This window comes from Nyctibius grandis, chromosome 4, assembly GCF_013368605.1.
Source record: "Nyctibius grandis isolate bNycGra1 chromosome 4, bNycGra1.pri, whole genome shotgun sequence".
NCBI lineage: Eukaryota > Metazoa > Chordata > Aves > Nyctibiiformes > Nyctibiidae > Nyctibius > Nyctibius grandis.
In genome coordinates this window covers 19,010,062-19,027,092 of record NC_090661.1, presented here as the reverse complement: position 1 = coordinate 19,027,092, position 17,031 = coordinate 19,010,062, and the positions used below count along the sequence as shown (strand labels likewise).

The window sequence follows — 17,031 nt, the reverse complement described above, 5'->3', positions numbered from 1 at the left end:
ACTCTTCGATGGTTAGTTCAGAGGCATTGGGCACTAAAGTGAGGCACGGGGTCATACCATGTTAGTGAGTTACATTTCCAACCACCTCTAGATCTACAAAAGGCTGTTTCAAAGCCTGGACCTCAAAAATCCTGATCCTTGAGAATGATTTGATTTAGAAAAAAACCTGTAGCTTGAACCTGTCTCCACTCTGCACTAGTGAAAGGTGATAAGACCTCAGGTATATTACTTTCAAGACAGTTTTATTTCTTACTCTGATATCCATCCAGTGAATGAACAGTCATATGTGTTATTTGAGCTCCTGTGACACGGCTTCGTTTCTTGACCATAGGCCTAACCTTTACTATAGGGAGGAATGAAATATGCTGTGGTGCATGGTGGGGTAGGCCAGATGTTCTGCAAACCCCTTTGGATTGAATATTTCCTGCATTTTGAGGAAATACTCTTCAAAACCTGCAATTTTGAGGAACTGAACTTGATGGGCTCTGGGTGGTTCCCATCTACCCACATCCTCACTTACTCCTCACAAAGCCTGAGCTAACGTGGCTGGGCTGTTCTCCTCTTGTGTGCACAGCTCCAAGAATTGTAATTGCTCATTATCTCAGGTCCTCCACCATTAGTTGCTGAAATGTTGCATCAGCAACTTGCTGAACAGTTTCATCAGTAGCATAAAATGTTGCAAGATCCTGCTTGAAAAGGTTCTTTCTTAAAAAAGTCAAGTAAACAATTTAGGCCCTGAAAAACATTTCTTGCTTGACCAACTCAGTGTCTCTCTGAGGGAGCTAGTTCAAAGCCCAGTGGAGTTAACTCTCTCATCGAGAGGCATTCAACCTTCACACCTTTAAGGGCCTACTATAAAGTCTTGTTCCCACAGGGATTTAATAAGCCGCTGAATAACAAGCTAAAAAGACAAAGAGGGTGTCATCTGTGCAGATTCAGATACAGATATTATCTCACCTTTGCTCCTTTAAAGCTATGTTTGTTCTAACTGCCCCTTTTTGGGTTTTGTACAGTACTTGCAAAGGAGGCCACTGGAGCTGTATCTCTCTGCCCTGTTCTGGAAGTTGCAATATAGATGGAGGATTCCATATAACAACATTCGATAATAAGAGATTCCATTTTCATGGCAACTGCCATTATGTCTTAGCTAAGGTATGAACAATCTCCTATTTCACTCCTAAATCTCTTGAGAAGCATGAGGCATTAAGCCGTGCCGGAGCTTTATATCACTTAATTATTTAAATGGCACCAATCCAGCAAAGCACTTCAACACACGCTCAGTCTTAAACCCCATAAATTTTCCCATTTGCAATGGATTGCAAGTCAATTGCTTGATGCTTAGCATAAACCTTTTGCAGCTTCAACGTAGTTTTACATCTTTTTTTAATGAATTAATTTGCTTATGAATGTATTAGTGTAGATTTAAGCATTTCTCCTGAAGCTTTCTTCATGTATGACTGTCAAAAGGAAGTGGATGAGTAAAAATTCCTGCAAAAAGATTGAATTACACATGACTGTCTGCAAATACACAATCCGCACAGGTTGATAGCAAGGAAACAGACTGCAGAGTGAACATTATTGATTTTGGCAATGAAATAAAGCAGTTTACAGTTAGAGATTAAATGCCTCAGTTCTTTCATTATTCCATTTTAGCGTTTCAGAGACACCTTTTTTCCCTTCTAGCTCCCTTCCTGTAATATGCTAACAATGTCTGCTCATCCCTTTTCTCATGTTTTCAGAATACTGATGACACATTTGTGGTGATTGGAGAGATCATCCAGTGTGGGACATCAAAGACAATGACTTGCTTAAAGAATGTATTAGTCACACTAGGAAGAACTGTAAGTAACTTGCTTTAATTAGTGACAGATAATATATCACTTTTATTTAGGTTCAAAGATGGCAATGTAGGAGAGGCGGTGGGGTGGCCCTCTATGTTAGGGAGTGTTTTGATTGTCTAGAGCTTGAGGATGTTGACAATAGGGTGGAGAGTTTATGGGTAAGGATCAGGGGGAAGGCCAGCAAGGCAGATATCATGGTGGGAGTCTGCTATAGACCACCCAAGCAGGATGAAGAGGTAGATGAAACATTCTATAAGCAGCTGGGAGAAGTCGCACGATCAGTTGCCCTTGTTCTCGTGGGGGACTTCAACTTACTGGATGTCTGCTGGACATACAATACAGCAAAGAGGAAACAGTCTCGGAGATTCCTGGAGTGTGTGGCAGATAGATAGCTTCCTGACACAGCTGGTGTGTGAGCCAACTAGGGAAGGTGCCCCGCTGGACCCCTTGTTTGCAAACAGGGAAGGACTTGTGAGTGATGTGATGGTTGGAGGCTGTCTTGGGCACAGTGATCATGAAAGGTAGAGTTTTCGATTCTTGGAGAAGTAAGGAAGGGGGTCAGCGGAACTGCTACCTTGGACTTCCGGAGGGCAGACTTTGGCCTGTTTAGGAGCCTGGTTGACAGAGTCCCTTGGGAGGCAGTCCTGAAGGGCAGAGGGGTCCAGGAAGGCTGGACAGTCTTCAAGAAAGAAATCTGAAAGGCGCAGGAGCAGGCTGTCCCCATGTGCCGGAAGACAAGCCGGCAGGGAAGAAGACCAGCCTGGCTGAACAGAGAGCTTTGGCTGGAATTCAGGAAAAAAAGGAGAGTTTATGAGCTTTGGAAGAAGGAGCAGGCCACTCAGGGGGACTATAAGGATGTTGTGAGGCTATGCAGGGAAAAAATTAGAAGGACCAAAGCCCAGCTAGAACTTGATCTGGCCACTGCTGTAAAAGGCAATAAAAAATGCTTCTACAAATACATTAACCACAAGAGGAGGGCCAAGGAGAATCTCCATCCTTTACTGGATGCAGGAGGAAACATGGTGACAAAGGATCAGGAAAAGGCTGAGGTGCTTAATGCATTCTTTGCCTCAGTCTTTAGTAGTAAGATGAGTTGTTCTCCAGGTACCCAGCCTCGTGAGCTGGAGGACAGGGATGGGGAGCAGAGTGAAGCCCCCATAAGCCATGGCGAAATGGTTAACGACCTGCTATGCCACTTAGATATGCATAAGTCTATGGGGCTGGATGGGTTTCCCCCAAGGGTACTGAGAGAGCTGGCAGAAGTGCTCACCAAGCCACTTTCCATCATTTATCAGCAGTCCTGGCTAACCAGGGAGGTCCCAGGGGGCTGGAAATTAGTGAATGTGACACCCATCTACAAGAAGGGCCAGAAGGAGGATCCAGGGAACTACAGGCCTGTCAGTCTGACCTCTGTGCCAGGGAAGGTTATGGAGCAGATCCTCTTGAGTGCTATCATGGGGCATGTATGGGACAACCAGGTGATCAGGCCCAGTCAGCATGGGTTTATGCAGGTCCTGCTTGACTAATCTGATCTCCTTCTATGACAAGATGACCCACTTATGAGGGAAAGGCTGTGGATGTTGTCTACCTGGACTTTCATAAAGCCTTTGACACAGTCTCCCACAGCATTCTCCTGGAGAAACTGACTGCTCATGGCTTGGGTGGGCATACGCTTCGCTGGGTAAAAAACTGGCTGGATGGCCGGGCCCAAAGAGTTGTGGTGAATGGAGTTAAATCCAGTTGGCGGCCGGTCACAAGTGGTGCTCCCCAGGGCTCAGTATTGGGGCCAGTTCTGTTTAATATCTTTATCAATGATCTGGATGAGGGGATCGAGTGCACCCTCAGCAAGTTTGCAGACGACACTAAGTTGGATGGGAGTGTTGATCTGCTTGAGGGTAGAAAGGCTCTGCAGAGGGATCTGGAGACCCTGGCTCGATGGGCCGAGGCCAACTGTATGAGGTTCAACAAGGCCAAGTGTCAGGTCCTGCACTTGGGGCACAGCAACCCCATGCACCGCTGCAGGCTTGGGGAAGAGTGGCTAGAAAGCTGGCTGGTGGAAAAGGACCTGGGCGTGTTAATCGATGGCTGGCTGAATATGAGGCAGCAGTGTGCCCAGGTGGCCAAGAAGGCCAACAGCATCCTTGCTTGTATCAGAAATAGTGTGGCCATAAGGACTAGGGAAGTGATCATCCCCCCCCGTACTCGGCACTGGTGAGGCCGCACCTCGAATACTGTGTTCAGTTTTGGGCCCCTCACTACAAGAAAGACATTGACGTGCTGGAGCAAGTCCAGAGAAGAGCAACGAAGCTCATGAAGGGTCTAGAGAGCAAGTCTTATGAGGAGTGGCTGAGGGAACTGAGGTTGTTTAGCGGGGAGAAAAGGAGGCTGAGGGGAGACCTTATTGCTGTATACAAGTACCTGAAAGGAGGTTGTAGTTAGGAGGGTGCTAGTCTCTTCTGCCATGTAACAAGTGATAGGATGAGAGAAAACGGCCTCAAGTTGCGCCAGGGGAGGTTTAGATTGGATATTAGGAAAAACTTCTTCATGGAAAGGGTTATCAAACATTGGAACAGGCTGCCCAGGGAAGTGGTGAAGTCATCATCCCTGGAGGTATTTAAAAGATTAGTAGATGTGGCACTTAGGGATATTGTTTAGGGATATTGTTTAGTGGTTGACTTGGTAGTGTTCAGTTAGTGGTTGGACTCGGTGATCATAAAGGTCCTTTCCAACCAAGACAATTCTGTGACAACTCTGTGATTCTACGGGATTTCTCTAACATTGTAGATTCATTTTGGTCTGTTGCAGTCCTGAGACTGCAAAATTAATACCAGCAGATGATGCGGTGCATGTGTTTATTGGTTTTGTTCTACAAGAGTTATTTCATTTCCAGTTCTTTTGGACTCTGGCTTTTCCATTTTCTTTAGAGGTAGGTGGCTAAAAATTATCCTTGTTGGCTTTCCCTCTCTTTTTCATGACTTCAAAATTTTTCACGACTTCAAACTTTTTCACTTGTTTCTTTTTGAAAGATTGAGATTTCTACGTGGAAGAATTGCCTTCTTTTTACAACAGTTCTGAGTTCTGAGGTTTTTCTAATGCAATGAGTGAAGTAGCAGAATTTTTGAAATGAAGGCCTGAGGCTTCTCCTACTGAATATTATGCCATGATTCAAACTGAATTCATTGAAAGCTGAGTTAGGGCTGTTATTTATGCCCTAACTATATTTATTTATATTTAAAGTTATACAGATTCATTCTGTCCACCTGCTATTTAACTGGTGCAGTCCTAACCTTGTTAGGAGATCCAACGTCCTGACCTCCTTCTATAGTCAATAAAGGAAGATGGGGATCTCCAAAGGACAAATCAGCCTACCTAAGGTATGAAGTGTTCTTCTGGAGGGGCCTGTCTTCCTCCATTGACTACTGAGGGAGTTTGAGTCAGATAGCTCTCATTTTGTGTATGTTACATTTCCAATGAGATGGATTCAAACCTACATGTAACATCTCACACGCAGTTCTCAAAAAGATAACTAACCTCTTAGGTATGTGAGAGCACTCAAACAAAGCTGTTGCTTATGGAGAGGGTTTTTCATTTTTTGTTATGGTTTAGGGAGAGGGTTTTTTGTTACGGTTTATGGAGAGGGTTTTTTGTTACAGCCTGGAGATTTGCTCTATGTTATTGTGTGGTATCCAGACGTTGAATTACACTGACCCCAGAGGTGATCATGTTTTGAAGACACTACATCACAGTCCTTCATGAAGCTTGTCAGGTTGCTGTTGCCTGTCTCATGTCATATGCATTCACTACTATGGGCTTTTTCTTTTTCCTTTTTCCCTGCAGACTATAAAAATATGTTCCTGTGGAAATATCTACATGAACAATTTCATTGTGAAGCTGCCAGTAAGCAAAGGTAAATTTCCTTCTTCACATCTTCCCCAGACTAGCCTACATCCATTTACAGAGGGGTTCTTGCTCCTTTCTCTGAAAAGAACATGACCCTGCTCATTGTTAGGTCATTTGACTTAGGTGGATACTAGGTCTGTAACTTCCTGGGAATTCCTGCGTTACACTGGATGCACTGATATATGGAAGTTCTTGTTTACTCAGCTTCATAAAGATTTGCATGTGCATACATATTTTATTTTCTTTTTTTCCTCTTTAGATGGCATCACCATCTTCAGACCCTCTACATTTTTCATCAAAATCTTAAGCTCAACTGGAGTACGGATTCGAGTGCAAATGAAACCTGTAATGCAGCTCTCCATAACAGTTGACCATTCTTATCAGAATCACACATCTGGTAGGACACATCATGCTCTTTCAGTTTAGTCTTAAACTGAGTTATAGGCGCTTGTCTATCACTTTAAGTGAATAAATTATTTGATTTTATATTGACTTTGGTATGTTAGAACCCTTGCATAAATCTGTACCCTTCCTGAAACAAAGCGCTGTCTAAACCCTTCAATTTGCTGAAGAAAATTAGATCATCTCTGTGATGTTTAGTGTGTGAAAGTCTTTTAGACTCTATCTGTAAAAGCAGGCCTTCATCAGAGACCTGTGAGATGCAGACTATGTCCTTGGTTTTGCCACCAATCTCCTGTTTACATAATTTAAGATTTTTGTGCTCCTGTTTTCTATCTGTGTGATGGGATTACATCCTTTCTCCCTGACTCGTTTTGTTTTGCTTTTGCGATTTCCTTTTCTTATAAGCCTTTGGGGAAGGCACTTCTCTGCCAGTGTTTACTGAAGCACATTTAAGCAGCTTACAATCTCTGTGCTATCACTAAGTGCTACTGTAATGCAGAAAAAGAATAATTACACTCTAAAGACAGGGTCCTGTCTGATTTGTGGAATATCAGGAAGTCTCTGAAGGAAAATGGGCTTCTCTCAGGCGAGGTCCATTATAGAGCTAAGAGTGCTCATCTAGAAGCCATTCCTTTTTCCACTCATATAATGATTTCTACTTTTCTTTTGCTTTTTTTTCTTTCCTGCCACCCACACAAGGTCTTTGTGGCAATTTCAATAATATCCAAACTGATGACTTCAGAACAGTCACTGGAGCTATGGAAGATTCAGCTTCTGCTTTTGGTAATTCATGGAAAACTAGAGCCAGCTGTTTTGATGTTGAGGACAGCTTTGAAGATCCTTGTTCAAACAGTATGGATAAAGGTAGCAGGCTTTTCATCCCTGGATTATCAGTGCTAAATAAGTTTCAGATGATGGATAACCAAAAAAGCTTTAGAAATCTCATGAACATCAAAAGCTACTGCCTTTGAGGCAATTACTAGAGAGAACACATTGGGTTTTGCAGGTCTTTAAGGTGACAGCTTTGCTTTTAAAACTAAAAGACTGCATTGCAGAAGAAAGAGCCAACACCTTCTTCATTAATGACTTGAAAAGTACACACAGCATCAATGAGAACAATTTAGATTTAAGGCAGAGCATACTTGGTTGCCAATATTTGGGCAAGATCTTCGTCCAGTCTAGGTTGTTACAGCTGTGCTGAAGTCAAAAGGAATAAGTTATCAATAGTACTGACTTCAGCAAGCATTGTACTGTACTAGGTGCCCTGTCTGGTTTCTTACTTTGACTGGATTTGGATATATATAGGATTCACACTGTACTCTCGTAAGTATTGCCACATGTAATTAAAGCTGCAGCTCATAGCCACACAGCTCACTGATTATTGCATACTTGATGTTATTGCTTGACTATAAAGAATTGCCTGACTGTAAAGAATTAGGAAAGTTTGATGGAAAACTATGAAAATGGGGAGTTTTTGCAGATGTTCTGCAAATTCAGCCACAGTAATGTTAGTACTTGGAAGGTGAAACCTTTCTTTTAGGGACATGGCTGGTCACTCATCCAACTGTGCTTATCACCTTGATACGTTAATAACCTGTATTTCCTTCTGGCATTATCAACTGAACACTTCAGGACATTCTAGTTCTGTGTGATACCTGATAAGAATAATGATTCAGATAGTAATGTGGTTTAAGTGACTCTGGACAATGATATTTTTTCCCTCTTCAGAAAAATTTGCCCAGCATTGGTGTGCTCTTCTGTCTAATACAAGCAGTGTGTTTGCTGCCTGCCATTCTGTTGTAGACCCTTCTGTGTACATCAAGGTAAGGCACTTGTCTAAATAGGTGGTTTATTCTAGTCCAGAGACTGATCTGCCTGTAGTCTGGCCTATGGGAGTGAAATAGGTTACAGTAATGCCTGCTTGCAAAGAAGTTCACTGATGCTGCTGAGAAAAAATAACAAAATGAGAGTTTATGCAAGATATGATGGGCCTTTTTTGGCTGCAGCCCTGAAAATATTAAGTGACTGCCATCACTGACAGTTCTGTTGCATGATCCAGAAGCAAAATAGGAAAAAAAATATGGGTTTGCTGTTTTTGAAAACTGTTCACTCTTTGAAAAGCCAAATCAGTGTTTCTGTGTGGAATTGAGCTGAGAGTTTTTTCAGCCCCATGGATTTCCTCTGACTTGGTTTAAAAATCGCATCTAAGGGGAGAATATATACTATGTTTACATTGTTTATATCCTATTTGTTACTGTGGAAGTTAGCTGAGCTAGACAGTTGCCACATTTATGTGAATAGTAAAGAAGTTTCTGCAAAAATGCAGAAAATTCATGTAGAGGGTGTGTGTGATACAACTTACTGAGAAAATACCTGAGCCTGAAATTTTGCCTAAAATGTAATGTGTCTTCAGGTACCTTTAAAAATATTATGGCTTATATTTTACCTGTCCCAAGTTTCCCCCAGAAAATATGTCTGCTTGAGAATTCATGTTAATTATAAGTAAAATAGGAGTTAGCAATTTTCAATTAAGGAAAATTAACAACTAGTTTCATATGGGCATGTCTGTTACTCCTGCTGATCTCATCAGATATTAAGCCATGATTCATGGAAGCGTTTTCCACAACAGCAGTAATGGCAGGATAAGTCACTATCTATGCAGTATGACCCTACTGCTCTTGATACTGGCTGTATTGGGGTTCTTCTGTCCAGCCACCCAATTAAAAGAACTTGAGCTTTAAATCCCCTTTATACTTACCTAACTAGTTCTTCAGATGTCATTACATATGGTTCCCTATTAAACCATCTTCTGTTATGCACCCCTGTAATTTAATTGGGTGTATCTTATCTACACACTAGATAGGTACACAAGTGTCAGTCATCGCTGTGCAATATTTTCAGTTCTGTATATTTTCAGATTACATATTTTGACATGTCCTAGATTGTACATCCTTGTGGGAGGCTGGTATAGACATTTATTAGTTCTTTAATGAACTATAGGTGCCCTTATCATTCTTATTATTCATCTGTTCATGAGTGTTAGACGTAACATCATTGCAGCTACATGGCTTAACCGATTTCCTGTTTTTCAGGTTTGCATAGTATTTCATTAGCATACATTTTCTCTTAAAGATATTACAAATTAAGTTTCATTGGTAATAATACTTTTTCAAAAATATATTGGTTGACTGCATTTTGAGTTGCTGTATTTTTCCCTGTTTCTTCTGTGAGATGGGCATAATAATACCCATGTCCTTTTCTGTCCCCTAGAAATGTATGTATGACACCTGTAATGCTGAGAAGAGTGAAATTGCACTGTGTAGTGTGCTCTCTACTTACTCCAGAGACTGTGCTGCAGCAGGCTTGTCCCTGAAGGGCTGGAGGCAGGACATCTGTGGTATGCATCCTAAAATACCTTGGGTAGGGATATGGGGCAACAGCTTCAGGAGAGCTCAGTGTGTGGCAGTCAGTATCTTTTGTGCTTAGTCATCAAGTTAGTGGGCCTTTGAAAAATAAAATAAGTATATATTCTATATATTCTGTACATTCTTATATTCTATATAAGCATATATTCTATATATTCTATAAAAAACCGTCTGCCTGCCAAAATCAGTTCATGTCCACTTCATGCTCTTATGATGCATGCTCCTTGTGTAAAACATTAGGTGAATTCAGTGCTCAGAGAAGTGAAAGAGTATAAGGTGTATTAATCATATCACAACAAGGAATTGAAAACAGGTTGGTTTTGAACACATGGGCATCCCCAGGTATTTTAGTTCTGATATCTTTTTTAATGGTTCATCTCAGCCCTCTTGTCTCAGACATTGCCCATGCAAATCATATCACTCTCATTAACTGCATTTTTCCATGTTACAGTAAAATAATGATGGTTTTTGTTAAATATCTGTTGGTGATATCTGAGAATGTGAAAGTGTTTAAAGGTATTTTCAGTTCAGGACTACCTAACAAATGAATAAAAGTTCCTTGGACATACACATTGTCACTAAATCCTGGGTTTGGAGTCTACATATGTATATATTTTTCTTTGGCACTGCCAGAATTTATTATGAGATGGTATCAGAGCTGAGAATAAAACTCACAAGTCCCAGCTTCTGAATTTTATGTCAACATTTCCATTTTTCCATTGACAATCAGATAGTTCAAGTGAGATTTGCCTCTATCAACATGAAAATAGATATATGGGTTTCTTGACTAATAATTAATCTGAATATGAAACATAACAACAATTAATTTTATGCAGCTTTGATCAGCTGTGATCTATTTAATTGCCTGACTTAGGGGCTAGCTGGGATATTTGATAGAGACAAACAATGTAACTGGTATGGTGCTTTGTTGAAGGCATTTAAGATTGCAGTAAGAACAATTTAACAAACCTGTGCTGAAATAATTCAAAGGGAACACAGTGTAGTCCACAGCAAATTATCCTAGAATCACGTAGAGTTATGTACTAGACACAGTCCCTGTTTGTTGAAAGCTTTGTTATCAACATAGAATTACTGACATTTTTTATGCCAAAGCAAGACTGGTTTGCAGCATGGGTTAGACTGAAATCTGTGGACTCATGGCACAGTAGGTAATATTGACTCAGCGCAGTAACCTTGGGAAAAAAATGCTAATGGCTTAATCAGCACAATCATTTTAGGCCTTATTTTAAGAAGATATAATCTTTCAGGAACACGCCTGTGATAAGATTGAAGGTTGAGCTATTCATGAGTGAAAGAATAAATGGGCCAGAACAGTCACTCTCAGTGTTCTGTCCCATTGTGGGGGTTGGAAGGGCTCTTCCAGCTCCTGCAGCTGTGTCCAGCTGGGACGGGCTGCAGGCAGCATCCAAGGCAGATTATATCCTAAGGGGACGTCTACATTGCAGTCAGTAGAGTATATGAAATAAGTAAACCCTACTAGCTAACTGTTGGCAGTGCATGTATGTGACACAGTCTTTAGTGGAAGCATGAACCATTACTTGAGTTACTAGTTACCCAGAAGATCACTGGGGTTAGTAGCCTCTGCTAAGTCATGGCACTGTGTTTCTAGTGCTCCTTGTGCAAGCTAGCTTGAAACTATCTTTGGTACGCTCATGTTGTCTGCACTCACGCCTCCAGTTGTGATGTATGTAATCTAAGACTATAAATCTGTGACCATGAGTACTGTATTCAAATAACCTTTTCCTTACCAGATCTCACTTTACCAAAATTGATCTTCTTCCTCTGTGAAAAATTAAAGGGAGAAAGTAAACACTTTATTTTATTGCATTAACAGCTAACAACTGAGACACCCATTCAGGGATATCTGGTGTAAACTCATGTTCAACATCTTTATTAATATCTTTCTTATTAGGCCTATTTTGACTTAAAAATACCAGTTGCTTCATCTTCACAGTATGCCTATAAAGTAAGAGAATATGGCCTGCCTGATTTATTCATGGGATATCGTGCCTGCTCCAGCTAAGACCAGGAAACCAACTTTATTTTATTGGTGGAGGTGGTGGTTTTGAATGTGTACACAAACCTAGCACATTAACTAATCTAAGAAAGTGTACTATAGTCATGGACTGGAAAATCATACAGAGCTTTGTTTAAGCATGGAACCTATTGCCGATACAGTGATAACATTGCTGCAAAGTTGATTAGCACAATTGCCCATTAACAAGTCCCCCGTACATTCTAGAACATCTGTGTGTATCTGAAAAACAGCTGTGGGGTTAAATCTGTGGATGTGAGTTAGAAAGAGGTCCAAGATGACTAGATACCCAGTTCTTGTTGAATTTCAGAGGAATCTGGATGCCAGGCTTTCTTGAAAATCACAGCCTTAATGTGGGTGGTATTTCCTGACAAAATTTGATGTCTTCCTTGCGGATCACTACTGCAGATTCTATGGCAGAGTTTTGAAGGTGTTGTTTCTTGGTAACCTGTGAAAATTAACCAGCTTTTCACTATCTTACAGGGTCTGTTGAGCTCTTTAGATTTTAGTATTTAACTGTTTGGTCCACCCAGAGGTCTTAGAGACTGCTGTTTCTCATTTTCCCAGAGGTTGACAAGAGTTTTCCTCAAGACATCTATGAGAATTCAAACACACTTTCTTTGGTAGCATCAAATGATTAGCAGAGTTCCTTGGCACTGCCCATTTAATGTCAAAATTTACCCCTTACAAAATATACTAATTTCTTAAATTATTCCCAGCCAAAGAAATTACTAGTAAAGGACAGAAAATTAATTTTTAACTATAAGGACAAGTCAGAAGTATTGGTTTCGGTTCCTAGCATAAGATAGAAATGTAAACTCTACAAATTACAAAATTATACTGATTCCCTTATTCAGTCAAGATATACCCTGCTGAGTATTTCAGTATTCAATGTCACGTAGTTTAGTGTATGTGAGTAGACTTCTCCCAGACCGCTGGAAGACAAGGCCTTCTAGTTTGAAAAAAGCACATTTATGGCTACCAATGTGCAGAAAGCTGCATTAGCAGCATGAGCAATGATTGCACAGAGAAGGCCATACATCCGTTTTATTTCTTTTGCAAAGATCCCTCTGCGGAGTGTCCTGAGACTATGGTTTATAACTATAGTGTGAAGTACTGTAACCAGTCTTGCCACTCGCTGGATGAACCTGATCCACTGTGTAAAGTTCAGATCGATCCTATGGAGGGCTGTGGTTGCCCTGAAGGGACCTACCTCAATGACGAGGAGAAATGTGTAACTCCAGATGACTGTCCCTGCTACTACAAAGGCAAGATTGTTCAGCCTGGCAACTCCTTCCAAGAGGACAAACTCATGTGGTAAGCTGCTCTGATGATGCAAAGGCTGCATACCTGGGGGACGTCAGGGCTCGCTGGGGAAGTCCCTGCTCTAATCCCTGAATGGTGTCATTTTATCGTAAGGAATAATGACAAATTTCTCCTAGATTGTACCAAAGCCAATATTCCCCTGGCAGGAAGTGCAGCCACAGCAAAGGTTAAGATCCTATATTCCTGCTAGCAAACAAGAACCTGAAAACATGTTAAGTAATGTTTGCAATCTATCTCTGTGCAAAGTTCATTGTGTAAAAAAAAATCCATATACTGTGGGAGCAAGTTTTCTAGAAGACAGGGGGCTTGGGGGAGTTTTTGGCTTTAAAATGAAAAAGGAAAGTAAAAAGCACCTTCAACACACCATCCCACAGACTATTTAAAAAATAAAAACAGTTCAGGAAAAAAACCCAAAAATCTCAGTTTTGAAACTGAGTTTTTTAAAAAAAGAAAGAGAGACAGAGAGAAATTTTGGGGAAAATGCTAAAAATAACATAATTAATTTGCATCTGCTGTGAAAAACGGTTGTAATTTTCTAATTTTCAAACAGTTCAGGGCAGCAATGCAAACAAATACCAGGGAAAGGCTGTTTTGTTCAAACAGTTTATTTGTATCTTTAGATGTCTGCATGTTCTCTCTTTCTCTCTTCCAAATCCCATATTTTTTCCTGAAGATTCTAGACTATTTTGTAAACACAGATTCATTTAGTAATTGAAGAGGTCTCTTATTTAAGAAAGTATCAGTTTCATCTCATGGAGTGGAAAATAGATACTTAGGAAAAACATTATTTAGGGAAAACACACAGTAAACCAGTGGCAGATGAAGGAAGAGTATTTAAAAGCTGAGTGTCTTAATCTTCCTTCTGGGGATGGTAATTAAGGTCTGTGAACCTAATAGCTGTACCAAATATTCATTTTGATAGGAATTTGTCATTTGTGTGACTAGTGTAGCTTTGCAGTGCCTTTCTCTCTAGTGAGAGAGAAATGTGCAAAGAGCTGATGTGTTCCATTTTTTATGTAATCTCTTTAGCAAATGTATTCAAGGAAGATTAGACTGCATTGGAGAAACAGTCCTGGTAAAAGGTGAGATTTTGTTAAATAATGGCATTATGGTGTCAGCTAGTATTTATAATGTTTTTCTGTGTTATCTCTCACTTTCTGTAACATTTCAGTATTCTGCACTTTTGCCTTCTCCCTGAAATGTGCTGGTTATTGATACTAGTTGTCTTTGTAAAAATGTCACCAGACTTGCTGAATTTTTAAAAGATTTTTAAAAGATTTTTTTTAAAAGTATTTCCCAAAGCTTAGAAGTTATCTGCCTCCTTCCAACCCAATGTTGGTGGGCAGGAGCAATAGAAGCTGTGAATGAGAGACACATTCTGCCCTCTGAAATGCTCCGCTCTGTTTTACAATTGCTGACGGCATCCTTACTGCTTTCACTAAATTACCTTTCTAAAATGTTTTCTTCCTCCTATAGATTGCCCAGCTCCTATGTATTACTTCAACTGCAGCTCTGTGGGTCCTGGTGCGATTGGATCAGAGTGTCAAAAAAGTTGTAAGACCCAGGACATGCACTGTGTAAGGACTTCACCTCCTAGCAGGAGCATGGGACAACATGATTGTGCATGTATGATTGTCCTTAACAAATGCTGATGGTAACGTGTTACACTGTTCACAGACCAACTACTTTACTGATAACGCAGCAGCTATAGCTACCCACATAGCTGTGATACTTGTAGCTTGGTTGTCACTAACTTACAGTTACGGGATTTAAAAAAAAAATCCAAAAGTTTGGCATCCAGAGCTAGCACCTCTGCTGATTCCCTGTACTTCCTGTGTATTAAGGAGTTGCCTTGTGTTGTATCGTTGTATATGCAGTATGTCACAGAATGTGTTTCTGGCTGCCTGTGTCCTGATGGGCTGGTATTGGATGGCAGTGGAGGATGTATTCCCGAAGATCAATGCCCATGTGTCCATGGAGAACATTTTTATAAACCTGGGGAAACCATCAAAGTGGACTGCAACACATGGTATGTTATTCCAGGGAGCCTTGTTTTGTAACAAAGGCTGTTAAAATTGCCTGTGCACAGTGAGCCCATGGGGCAGGAAGTATTTTGAAGCCTTCCTCTTCATCATTAGAGCCATCAGGCTTCTAGTAAAAATAACAGGGTAAACATTTCCTCTCTGCAACACGCTGCACAATCACTGTTACTGCTGATCATAGTGGATAAAATGCTTTGCATCCTTACCCTTTATTTAGTGAGGATGAGACTGTATAGTCCTGCCCAAGAGGATGCACAGAAAATAAGAGGCAGAAAACACTTCGGTCTGATCACTACCGGTACAAGCAATCAAGTTTGACACGTGAAGCCAAACCAGTTGTTATCACACAGACCATTAAGAGTTTTTGTTGCAGTGAGGGCTTTGTTTTCTTATGAGAACAGGACATACATGGGAAGAAAATTGATGTCTCTCTGTCGAGAGTATATCAACTAACATTTTCTGTCTGTGGTCCCTCTGAACTGAAAGTAGTTTGTCAAGGGAAGAGAGGGATAATATTGGTTCACACCACTGTAGTCAGGAACAGAACTGACCACATGGTACCTCACAGATTAATATTCAGAAATGGTTGAAATATTCAGTTCTTCACCTTGAATTTACCTCCTAAATCCCCACTGTCTGCTGCCAGGACTTTGTGATTTAAAAGATATTTGAAGGAAAAAATAGAATAAAATAGACAAAGTTCGAACGTGTCTTGGTAGTAAACATGAACTTCGTGATTAGTAAGCCATCTTATGGCGTGGTCTCAGAACAGTTGAGAGGGTAAGCCTGGAAGAGTGAGAGATGATTGCTTTCTTTGAAGTACTGCAAAAGACAAACCTTTGAATTACTCTCCCCCTGTTTGGGGTTAAGAAAAAACCACGCTTCATACGAAGATTGTGATTCTTTGTATTTTGCCTCCCAGTACCTGTAACAAAAGGCAGTGGAACTGCACAGACAATCCCTGCAAGGGAACCTGCACTGTGTATGGAAATGGCCATTACATGAGCTTTGATGGGGAGAAGTTTGATTTCCTGGGAGACTGTGACTATATCTTAGCTCAGGTATCAATTTTTTTCACTTTCCTATCCATATGCTTTTCACAGCTTACACTGTAGGATTCAGTCTGAGTAATTAAAGGACTATCCCATGCAAAATAGTCAACACTGATTCAGAGCCTACTCCCCTCCTGTTGTACCTAGAGCAGATACAGTGAGATTTTCTTATAAAAGCAAAGCAATTAACACTCAAAAGTGACACAAGAGGGCACTGTGTGATCCTAAACGAGTAACTCCTGAGCTGGACAGACCTTTCCTGTTGTAATTCCAGCACCTGCAAGAAAAAGGGATTGGTGTAGTGTTGAAAAGCTCAGTGTTTTTCTCAATAATCCAGGACTGACAGTATTTTTGTTGTTACAGAAGCACGTAGAGGTTAATGTGTGAGCCTCGTGTAGTAATTGCATTTAATGAGACAGTACTCAGTGAGACATTTTGTCATCCCCAAATTACAGTTGGTTTTGCTAATTTTAAGAAAAAATATTTTTACCTTTTTAGCTGTGCAGGACTGATGCAATGAAAAGCTCATTTTTTTCCTTATTTTTTCTCTTTGAAATTTCTGGTCAAGTATGAACCTGCCACCAGGTCAGATGCCACCACTTTCTTTCAGAATGCCAGAGTTTTAGTAAATAAAAAAGTGACAAAATAGCAGAAGTCGGATTGGAGTGTCATTAATTTAGAGCTCCTGAAAATGTTTGAGACTGGTCTAGTTGCCTGAAAAGATCTAATACAACATTATCTATTTTTCTAAGGATTTTTGCCCCAATAACATGGATGCTGGCACCTTCCGAATTGTAATTCAGAACAACGCCTGTGGGAAGTCACTCTCAATCTGCTCCCTAAAGATCACAGTGATTTTTGAGGTTTGTCTAGAATTGGTTATAACTGAGGAGCTGTAGTCTTGGTTTTGTAGCAGTTAGTGTAGTATCCCCTTATATTCCAACTCAGTTGCTGCTAGAGAGTACTTATGGAAGTCAAACAGCCAGA

At 40.6% G+C, this 17,031-nt stretch overlaps 1 protein-coding gene across 1 annotated transcript in view; it reads left to right on the top strand.

The window, feature by feature from the left end:
- The window catches only part of LOC137663165 (mucin-5B-like), a 45,971-nt gene that overhangs the window by 9,263 nt on the left and 19,677 nt on the right, over window positions 1-17,031 (top strand). Inside the window, 13 exon segments of the mRNA XM_068400075.1 lie at window positions 1,014-1,152; window positions 1,740-1,841; window positions 5,679-5,748; window positions 6,001-6,138; window positions 6,843-7,007; window positions 7,872-7,966; window positions 9,414-9,540; window positions 12,689-12,941; window positions 13,980-14,032; window positions 14,427-14,527; window positions 14,828-14,979; window positions 15,915-16,053; window positions 16,797-16,907. Of these exon segments, the coding sequence (XP_068256176.1) occupies window positions 1,014-1,152; window positions 1,740-1,841; window positions 5,679-5,748; window positions 6,001-6,138; window positions 6,843-7,007; window positions 7,872-7,966; window positions 9,414-9,540; window positions 12,689-12,941; window positions 13,980-14,032; window positions 14,427-14,527; window positions 14,828-14,979; window positions 15,915-16,053; window positions 16,797-16,907 (1,645 nt within the window).